The following is an 11,432-nucleotide window of genomic DNA, read 5'->3' as shown; positions in this document are numbered from 1 at the left end:
GGTAGGGGAACAGAGGTGGGGGGAGGGGTATGGGAAACTTTCGGGATAGCATTTGAAATGTAAATAAAGAAAATAATAATAATAAAAAAAAGAATCTCCAGTTCCTGTGAAATGTTAAAGTGGATAATCAGCCCAGTTTGTGATACACCAATGATCTCAGACTATGAGAGTGAGCCTTATGTATTTACGGGTGTCCTTAAATGTGGACCAGGGAGACCAGGTAATGTAATATGAGAAAGATTTGTCTGGTTATTCATAGGTTTGGAAGATGAAAGATGCAACAGATTAAAAAAATGAGTTGCCTCTACAAACTAAAAAAGGAAAGATAATATATTATTTACTAGAACTTCTAGAGGGGAAGATGGACCTGTTATGAACCTGACTTTTCACCCCATCTCTGTGTTTTAGAACTTAAGAAACACTATCTCTGTGGAGTTTACAAGTTACTCATAAATAAGGAAAACAGGAATCTGAGTATTAGAGATTAAGGGGAAAAAGGGAATGTGGACTTGAGGCAATCACAGACAGGGTATACATTTTCTGACTAGCTTGTAAGGTTGATTTTCTGTCCAAATGATAATTACAGATAATTGTAGGGTCCCTCGAGGGGTTGGACTAAGGTATATGTTGGTACCTTTCTGCACAAATTTCCATATTCCTAGCAGAGTACAAACTATCTAGGGCTGTCCTTGATGCTTCAGACAGGCAAGGTTTCTAGATTACTTTGGAGCTAGCTATTTATTTAGAAAATATATAGATTCCTATCTTATTTGTTCCTTCAGACATACTTTCAAATGAGCCATGAGACCCTGTATTTGGCAGTGAAGCTAATGGATCTCTACCTAATGAAGGCACAATGCAAGAAGAATCATCTACAACTCCTTGGTTCCACTACTTACATGATTGCAGCCAAATTTGAGGTGAGTCTGAATCCTCAAGGTCTGAGAAAAACTTAACAAATATCCATCCTAAACATAGAATGTATATGGAAAAATATGTTTATACATGTCTATAAATTTATCTATATGTGTATATAAATTACACAAACACACACACACACACACACACACACACATACACCTTATCAAAATTTTGTTTTATATCTTCAAATCTGGAAAGTCATTGGTTGACAATGGTGGCATATTTGTCCTGGTATCAGCAAGGTTCAATTGTTTAGTCTTTGAAAATATGTATGTGGAAAGGCACCTAATTTGATAGGTTGTTCTGCTAAAAAAAAAAAAAAAAAAAAAAAAAAAAAAAAAACAACAACTTCTGTTTATTCATGATTTCCTACCCTCTTCACAAAGCTTTTCTTGTTCCACCAACTAGATCCTTGTCTGCACATATAATAAAACAAAGTGGGATACTGGAGACAATAGAAAATGGTTTGGTGTAGATTATAGTGAGTTTAAAATGGCCTATGTGAAATAGTTATTTTTGAAGTAATAGTATAAACAGTATAAAGACAACTGATCTTTTCTTGCTAATCTCTCTCATTTTTCCTTTATTTAGGTACTTAATGATCTTGTTCAACTCTTTAAGTTTTCCTTCAATTATGTTAGAAGTATCAAACTAGTGTTTAAGAGAAGATAGCAACTTTACTAGTTTTTTTTTAAGGTTCAAACATTTTTTAGCTATTTTTTGGTGTATCTACTGGCTCCCATGCCCCCCCTCTCTCCCTTCCCCTTCCCTTCCCTTCCCTTCCCTTCCCTTCCCTTCCCTTCTCCTTTCCCCTTGCTACCTATATTTTTTTCTACCTTCTCTGTTTCTCCCTCTCTATGTTGTCGCTTTTCTGCTCATGTGCACCTTTGTACTTATCATTAGAGATGCTGTTCTACACCTTACTTTCAAGGCTGGGCATAGGTAGAGTAAGAAGAAAGACAAAGAGGTCTATGGGGTACATTTACCGAGCTTTGGAGCCAGGAATACTCCTCTTCTTGTGGTCAGAAGAGAATCTACTAAGTCTAGTGGAGGAAGGATATCTTCCCCTTATGGGATTTAGAAATGCTAGAAGACTTTTTTTTTTTACTAGAAGACTTTAAAAAAATGATTTGTTTTTATTTCTTAATAATGTGTCTATGTCTGTGTGGGAGTCTGTACATGTGAGTGCAGATATACATGAAATTAATGTTGTTGTGTGTCTCTGGAGCTGAATTTATAGGCAGCTATGAGCCAGTTGATATAGATGCTAGAAACCAAAGTCAGGTCCTCTGCAATAGCAGTAGGTACTTTTAAAAGCTGAGCTATTTTTCTAGCCCCTGCAAGAGAATTTTTTAAGTTATAAAAATTTAATTCAAATGTAATTATAGTCTTTACCCATTTCCTTTCCTTCTTCTGTCCCCCAACATCCCTAACTCCATTTCCAATTCATAACTTCTTTTTCTTTAATTATTCTTGTCTATGTACATACACACATAAATATACCACCTGCTGAGTTCATTTAATATTGCTTGTATGTACATGATTTCAGGGCTGACCACTTGCTATAGAAAAATCAAATAAGGGAACCATCTCTGAGGAGGACCTCCTCCCTCCGCCCAGCAGTTATTAATTGCCCGTAATTCCTTGAATAGAAGTGGGGCTTGTGAGGTTTTCTGCTTCCACATTAATATGCCAGTTGGTGTTGTCATCATTCGGGTTTTGTTTAGACAGCCATATTATTGAGATTTCATGGATATATCCTTCCTGTGATTTCTAGGTGTATCTCACAGCAGGCTTTCCTAGCCCTCTGATTCTTATAATCTTTATACCCACTTTCCTGTAATGTTTTCCTAAGTCTTAGGTGTGGGTGTTGTCTTGTACTTGTAGTTATACCAACTGGGTGTAGCTACCCCATGATCATTTGCTTTCTGCATCTTTACTATTTATGGTTTTCTCTAATGCCCTCCACCTGCTGCTAAAAAGTGAAGCTTCTTTGATGAAAGGTGGGAATTACACTTACCTGTAGGTATAAGAAGAAGTTTTAGAATGCAGTTAGGAATTATGCTGGTTTAGTGGAGCACCAGTAGTAGGCTCTTCTCTAAGATCAATACCTCACTAGCCCTGGGAAGTGGGATAGGTTTCCAGGAACAGGAGTTGTTTTCTTCCTGTTGAGGTGGGTGGCCTTAAGTCTAATTAAACAGCTGATGATTACCACCAAGACAGGAATGTCACTATTGCACCTTAGAGATATCTGCTGTGCTTATCATTGTTGTGGGTTACAAGTATCATAGCTGGGTAGGACTGTTGATTGCTTCTGGTACTTTGAAAACTAGACTTTAGGGAGGAAATTTTCAGGCCAGATCCATCTTAAATTCTCCATCCAAAGTTGTATGTTTCCAAAGTGTGTGATGTTTCCAGCAACAGATACTTTCTTTCAATCTCTGGGAGCCACCCAAGTATAACAGTAGTAGCTTATATTGTCTTGGTTGTCCTCTGGACTGTCCTGACTAACAGCTTGAAAAGAGATTTCTCCTGCCTGGTTCTGAGAAGTTTGGTAGGTAATCTGTGGCTCTTGGTAAAGCATTACAAAAAAAAAATGACAATACATGCTAGAGAGCATATGGGGGAAGGGGAACCATCATTCACTATTGGTGAGAGTAAAATTGGTACAGCCATTCTGTAATTAAGTTTGGAAAATCCTCAAATAAATAAAAAGCTACAAATAAATAAACTATATGACCCATGTATACCACTTCTTGGCAGATATCCTAAGGACTTGATATTCCAACTTCACAAATAACATGTTTAACAATGCATATGTGCCTCTATTCAGAATAGGAAATGAAAACAATCTAAATGTCTTTCAATCATTGAATGGATGATTAAAACTGTATGTATATACAATGGAATGCTATTCAGCTGTAAAGAAAACTGCATCGTGAAAAATGGAGGTAAAGCAATGGGGCTAGGAAATAGTATATTGAGTGAGGTATCCCAAACAAAGAAAGATAGATGCCATGTGTTCTCTGGTTTGGTGCCTTTTAACTCCAAATCTTCAGTTGTGAATATATCCTGAAGTAACTGCAAAACCCAGGAAAGTAAAGATGGAACATAGGAGGAGGGAGCAGGAGTGGGGAATATCACTATACAAGTGAGCCAAAAGAATTTTTAAGGGAGGTGTGGAATTAGGATGAATGTGGTAAAAGGAACAAGTAATACAGGGGTATGTGAACCTGATGATTTTGTAAGGGGAGGAGGAACGGAGGGAGAGGAAGAGAGAGGAGGGAAGGACAGCAAGGAGGTAAAGAGGAAAGTAAGGCTGGAGTGTACAGTGAGCTCTAGGTTGAGTAAAAACATCAAGGGTTTTTTATATCCTCATGATTTCCTCAAGCCAGTGTTCAATCTCTAGAGAACATGGGATAGGAAGGCACTCTAGGCACAGTGGTATTCATAGCACACTTGTACTCCTAGCTCCTCCCATCCTGCCATGTATATTTTTTCTATCTCTAGCTCATCTTTCTTTGGCTTCCTTACATTCCTTTCTCATAGCAGGCTTTGGCTCTCTCTATTCTGAGTTCTAGTCTCACCCACCAGGAAGGACCATTCCTACTCTCAGATGCTATTACATGTTAGGCTGGGTTTTTTTTAGCATTGTGTAAGTACCATAACCTTTAGCCCTGCCCTCTGCTTGATGTTGGTAGAATTTAGGTCAGCAAACTCTTCTCTTTTTTCTGTTTTCTTTTTTTCCCTTTCTGTTGAGCCATTCAAATGAACTAAAACTGACTCAGTTCTGCCCTGAAAGTCTATGTCTAGAAATGTGGTCAACTCCTTCTTATCCCTCACTTCTTTCCCTATTTTCCTTTTATCATAATTAGAGACTAAAAGAGAGAGTAAATATATATGGATTATTGTGTCTCTTTCCATCCACAGGAATCCTATCCCCCTTCTCTGCAAGAGTTCCTGTTCATTTGTGAAGATCTTTATCAGAAGAATGATATGGTATCCTTGGAAAGCAGCGTCCTGAAAACTCTCAACTTTGACATCAATATTCCCACAGCATATAATTTTCTGCGTAGATATGCTTCGGTAATGGGGAGACACAGCTAAGTTATTTTGATTTCTGGATTATTTTTTTCTATACCCAGAGTGTCTGACAGAATTCTAGGTGAAAGGTTATCAGATACTTGGGGTGGTGTACAACATAGATTTCTGTGATGTAGCTATAAGGTTTTGGAATAGGGGCAAAGTAGAGGGTGAGGTAAAAATATTCTTTGATCAGGAGGGGATGAATACATTTTGGGGAAATGTTGGCAATCTTATTTTCCTTAGTTGAATATTCGTTATAGAGGAATATCACCGTATAATTATTCATTGTGTCCTTCAGTTGTTTTATGTATGCTTTTATGTATGTTATAAGTTACAAATTTTTCAAACATAAGAAGGAACAGAATGTTTCAGAGCATGAACCACCCCCTAGAGTGTAGGACTATGTGCAGAGTCACAGTTAGGAGACTTTGACCCATCAAAGGATGACTACTATAGCAAGAAGAGTCACTTGGTAGATCAGGAGCCTTAAAGATCTCACCCCCCCCCCAATGCCAGTATCATAAGCTTCTTCTAGAATGTCTGCATTTTTGTAGGCAGGGGTCTGCAAAAGGGCAGAAGTAGTACATTATTCAAGTAGAGAGCCGTGTGGACTAGGAATGAGATAACTTGAAAGAGATTCTTCATCCTGTGACTGTTTTTCTGAATTGATTGCTAACCGTTCTTCTTGTTTCCTTTAGTGTATCCATGCTAGCATGAAGACACTAACATTATCCCGCTTCATCTGTGAGATGACCCTGCAGGAATATGAGTATATTGAAGAGAGGCCTTCAAAGCTAGCTGCAGCCTCTTTCATCTTGGCCCTCTATATGAGGAATCTCAGTGATTGTGTAAATGGATGGGGTGGCTCAGTCACTTCTTAGTCCAAATCCCCAGCACCCATGTCATGTAACCAGGCTTGATTGTGCCCCTAGTCGTGTGTGTGTGTGTGTCTCTGTGTGTGTGTGTATGTGTGTGTGTGTGTGTGTGTGTGTGTGTGTGTTGGGGGAAGTTGGGGGTGTCAAAACAGGAGAATCATTGGAAACTTGCTGGCTGCCAGCTTGGCTTAAGGTTCAGTGAGACACTCTGTCTCAAAGTAATAAGGTGGACAATGATAGTGCAGGATACCTGAAAATTCACACACACACACACACACACACACACACACACACACACACACACACAGAGTGAGAAACACTGACCCAGAGGCTAGTGGCAGGATCTGTCCATGTGGCTAACAGGCCATGCCTCTATTACTACCTTTCGGGTAGAAAGCCTCCCAACACTTGCAGACACCTGTAATTAGAATTCATACTTGATCCTTTCCTCAATTTTATAAAACATTGCAGAGAAAAGTAACTTTGAATTCTTACAGATGTGTAAAATATAATCAAAGGAGAGACAATATGGTAGCAATGCACTTTTTGATCCACTTCTAAGACCTCTTATCTAGAAATTCTGAGCCACTCTTGATTAGCAAACTTTTGAATGCTGAGAAAGCTACATAGGCAGTTTGGTGGACTGCCACCAAATGTATTTTTTCTAGCAGTTTTAAGTGTTTCATGTTTCTACCAATCTTTTGCATTATAACTTGGTAAGATGAAATCTCAAAATTGTTTTATTTCCATTTCCCTAATTACTGGGGATGATGAACATTTTTTGAGGTGTTTTTTAACCATTTTTTCTTCTTCTGACAATATTCTGTTCTGGTCCCAAGCCCATTTTTTGACTGAAGCATTCATTTTTGACTAGTTGATTTTTGACTTCTTTACATATTCTGGATGTTAATCTGTTAGATGCATAGCTGGCAATGATTACTTTCCATTCTGTGGGATTCCTCTTCTTCCAGGTGATTATTTCTTAATTTGTGCAGAAGCATTATAGTTTTATGAAGTCATGCTGTCAATTGTTGGCCTTAAGTTGGGGAGCAAGTAGAATCCTATTCAGGAAGTTCCTTTCTACACACTTACATTGTATAGAGTACTACTTCTCTTTTTTTCTTAGAAGTCTTGGTGTTCTAGGTTTCATATTTAAGTCTTAGATCCATTTGAAGGTAACTTTTAGGCAAAGTGATAAGTATGGGTTAGATGTATTCAGCATGTGGGCAGTCAGTTTTCCCAGAATCATTTGTTGAAGATGTATTCTTTTCTCTAGTTTATGATTTTGGCATCTTTTTCAAATAGTAAGTGTCTGAAGTTACTCATATTTGTGTCTTCAATATCATTTTTTGTCTACATGTCTGTTTTTGTGCCAGAATCATATTGATTTTATTTCTATTGCTCTGTTATATATCTTAATACCTTCAGTGTAATTCCTTCAATGTTGTTCTTTTTTCTCAGGATTATTTTGGCGTTCTAGGGTCTTCTGTGGTTTCATATGAATTTTAGGATTTTTATTTTTCTCTTTCTGTGAAGAATGAGATTGGGGATTTTGATTTGGATTGCACCGAATCTGTAAATTGCTTTAATAAAATGAGTTGTTCTTACAAAATTAGTTCTACAAATGCATGAGTATGCCATATCTTTCTATTTTTAGTATGTATTTCTGTATCTTTCTTCAGAGGTGTAAAGTTTTCATTGTAGAGTTCTTTACTTCCTTGGTTACATTTATTTCTAGACACTTTGTTTTCTTTCAAATCACTGTAAATGAGAGTATCCATAATCTCCTTTTCTGTGATGTTTGTGGCTAATGTTAGAAAAACTGCTGATTTATAAAAGTTGATTCTGTATTGTACCACATTGCTGAATTTATTTAACATTTTTAGAAGTTTTCTGGTAGAATTTTTAGATTCTCTATTATATACTATCATATCATCTGCAAATAAGGATAGTTTGACACTTTATTTCCTCACTTGTATCCCTCTAATTTTTTGTCATATTGCTCTAATTTTGTGTACGATGTTAAAAAGGAGTGGGGATGATGGACATACCTGTTTCATTCTGGACTCCAGTGGGATTGTTTCAAATTTTTCTTCATTTCAGATGATACTGGCTATTGTTTCTCATAGATAGCTTTTATTGTGTTGAAGTATATTCCCTGTAGCCCAACATTCTCTAAGACAGTGCTTCTCAACCCTCCAATGCTGTGACCCTTTAATACCTCAGACATGGTGACCACAACCATAAATTTATTTTAGTTACTACTTCATAACTGTAATTTTGCTAGTTATAAATAGTAAGGTAAATATCTGATGTGTGACCCTTGTGAAAGGGTCATTCAACTCCCACCCCCCTGCAGAGGGGTCACGATCCACCATTTGAGAACTGCTGCTCTAGGACTTTTATCCTGAAGATGTGTTAGATTTTTGTCGGAGGCTTATTCAGTTGTTATTGACTTGCAAATGTTGAACAGTCCTTTCATTTCAGGTATAAGTTAGATTTGGTCACAGTGTATAATCTTTTTGATGCATATCTATATCCTTTTTGCAGGTATCTTATTGAGTATTTTTGAGTATGTTCACTGGGGATATTGGCTTTTTTGTATTGTGTATTTACCTGGTTTGTGTACTTGAGTGTTACTGGTTTCATAGAAGTAACTGGGAGGTGCTCCTTTTGGTTCTATTTTTTTTTAATATTTTAAGAAAGATTAGTTGTAGATCTGTGAGAGTCTGGTAGAATTCCATTGGTGAATCCATGTAGCACTGGACCTTTTTGAGGGGGTGCTGGGAGGCCTTTTATTATTATTTCAGTTTTTCATTTGTTATGGATCTCTTCAGATAGTTGACTTTTTGGTTTAATTTTAGTGGTTTAGCTGAATATAGAACCTTACCCATTTGTTTTAGGTTGTCCAGCTTAATAGCGTGCAGGTTTTAAAAAATATTTCCCTAAGAACATTCTAAATTTCTCTGGTATCCATTGTAGTATTTCCCTGTTCATTTATGATTCTGTTCATTCAGGTCCTCTCTTTATTTTGATTAGTTGGTCCAAGGGCCTGTCAGTCTTGTTTATCTTCTAAAAATCCAAAACAAAAACAAACAAACAAAAAAAAAGTTTTAAGGTTGCTGATTATTTTATTGATTTTTTTTCTTTTTCATTGGTTTATGCTCTGATTTTTATTATTTTTTGCCATCAATTGGGTTTGGTTTTAGTTTGTTCTTATTTTTTCAAAAATTTGAGTTTTATCAGTAAGATATTTATTTATGTTCTTTTCTGTTTTTTCTTTTTTAAATATAGACACTTAGAGATATAAACTTCCCTTATGGGACTACTTTTATTACATCCCAGAGGTTTTCTTGTGTTGTGGTTTCATTTTTATTTAGTTCTTAGAAGTGTTTTCCTTTTTGATATCTTCCTTAACCCATTAATCATTAAGCAATGAGTATCTTAATATCCCTGACTTTGTATATTTATTAGAGAGGTTTTTTTTTTTTATGTCAATTTTAAGTTTTATTCCATTGTGGTCAGATAAGATACAAGGAATGATTTCAATCTTTTTGAATGTTTAAAGATCTGTTTTGTGCCCCAGGATGTGACCTATTTTAGAGATGCTTCTGTGTGCTACTGAGTAGAATGGGTATTCTTTAGTGTTTGGGTAGAATACTCTGTATATATCTGTATTTGATATATGCTGTTATTTATTTCTAATACTTTTATGTTTAGTTTTTGTGCAAATGACTTGTCTATTGGAGAAAGTAGGATAGTGAAGCCACCTATAATTATTATTATTGGGTTGAAGTTAATCTGTATTTAAATTCAGTAGTAATTTTTTAAATGAAATTGTACACCCCAGGTTTTGATGCATATATAGGATAGTAATATTTTTTTTGTTAACTGTTCCCTTGATTAGAATGAATTGTTCTCTTTTATCTCTTCTGATTACTTTGAGTGTGGAGTGTGTGTTGTCAGGTATTATACTAATAATGTTTCATTGCTTCTTGCTCCGACTATCTTTAAAGCTGTGTTTCTTGATAGGTGGATTTTGGTTTCTTCTGTTCAGCCAGACAGTATCTTTTGATTGGAAAATTGAGGTCATTAATATTTAAAGCTATTTTTGACATTTTTGTGTTAATTGCGGCCATTGTGTTGTTGATTTTTGGAATTGTTGTTTGTGTTTCAAGCACTACTTTGTATCTTAGTAATTATGGCTTTGTGTTTCTATCCTCAGTTTCTTGGCTATGTTCATTGCTCTTTATAGCCCAAAACATTGTTTCCTACATTTTCTTTACATTTAGTTTGTTGGAGATATTTTTAGAGATATTTGTATCTTGGAAAGTCTGTCTTTCTCCTTTAACTATATCAGATATTTTTGAGTATGGTCAAGATGGGCGATCATGGTCTTTTGGGAATTTGAAAGCATCATCCTTCTCGTTTTCAAATTTTCATTGAGAAGTCAGCTGTTATTCTCATGGATTTTCCTTTATATATGACTTCAGTTTTTGTTTTGTTTGTTTTCCTTGCAACTTTCAATACTTTTTTGTTGTTGTTTAAAGTCTTTTTAAAATTATATTTTAACATTAGCTCACAACATTCTGGGTTTCTATATGGCTTTTTCATACATTATTAATTTTAGTTAACGAACACCTTCACATTTGCTTTCCTGCACCTTCCTGTCTAATTCCATATGCTTCACTCTCTGTCCATACTACAAGGGTAAATTTTAAGCTCAGTCTTGAAAGATGAGTAGAAACTTGTGAGAGGATAGATTTAATGTGGACAATCTTTTTACTGAAAAGATGTGAGGCACTAAAGGAATAAGTATGATATGTTTAGGATTAAATTCTAAAACCTATTCCTTGGTCTTTGGTGGATTCTAACATCCATGAACTATTTAGGTCTAGTTAATTAGGGCTAACATAAATGATAACACTTGAACATAATCATCTTGGAAGTTTGTGCTTAAAACTTATTCTTTTAGGTGCTAGCCTATAATTTTTAGTCAGTCTCTATACTGTATGAGGATTTGAAATGATTTGAGTATTTCCCTGCCTAAACCAGAGATGGAATGTTTGGACTTGAAAAGCATAGTTGGGGTCAGGGTATACTTCCGATAATAGAAGTTAATGTTCATTCTTCTTTTTGTCAGGTTCCTTCACTGGAATATTCCAGTGGCTACAAGCTGGCAGAACTCCATATCTTGGTCAGGAAGCTAAACCATTTGCTGAGCTCCCGATCCCATACTGTTCTCAAGAATGTGTTTGAGAAGTTTTCTGAAGAGTAAGTACCAAACTACAGTTAAAGTGGAGTTTATACTCATTCATAATAAACCTTTAAAATAGTGGGCCTAGACAAATCCCACTTTAAAAAGAGGATTCAGGAACTTTGCACCTTCCTTTCTACTCTACAGTTGAAGCCAGATAGGAAGCCAGAGGCTCTAATGTGCCATTTCTCCAGTGGAGTCTTTCTTTCTTTCTTTCTTTCTTTCTTTCTTTCTTTCTTTCTTTCTTTCTTTCTTTCTTTCTTTCTTTCTTTCTTTCTTTCTTTCTTTCTTTC

The 11,432-nt window shown here is 36.0% G+C and overlaps 1 protein-coding gene across 1 annotated transcript in view; it reads left to right on the top strand.

Annotated features, from left to right (window-relative positions):
* Ccnb3 (cyclin B3) overlaps positions 1 to 11,160 on the top strand; it is a 46,827-nt gene extending 35,667 nt beyond the window's left edge. The window contains exons 8-11 of the mRNA XM_021188142.1: positions 783 to 920; positions 4,852 to 5,007; positions 5,706 to 5,855; positions 11,026 to 11,160. Of these exons, the coding sequence (XP_021043801.1) occupies positions 783 to 920; positions 4,852 to 5,007; positions 5,706 to 5,855; positions 11,026 to 11,160 (579 nt within the window). The remainder of the gene's footprint in view (positions 1 to 782; positions 921 to 4,851; positions 5,008 to 5,705; positions 5,856 to 11,025) is intronic.
* Positions 11,161 to 11,432: the final 272 nt, after the last annotated feature.

The sequence above is a fragment of the Mus pahari genome, chromosome X (genome assembly GCF_900095145.1).
Source record: "Mus pahari chromosome X, PAHARI_EIJ_v1.1, whole genome shotgun sequence".
NCBI lineage: Eukaryota > Metazoa > Chordata > Mammalia > Rodentia > Muridae > Mus > Mus pahari.
The sequence above is the reverse complement of the archived record's forward strand: the minus strand, read 5'-3'. Positions and strand labels throughout refer to the sequence as shown.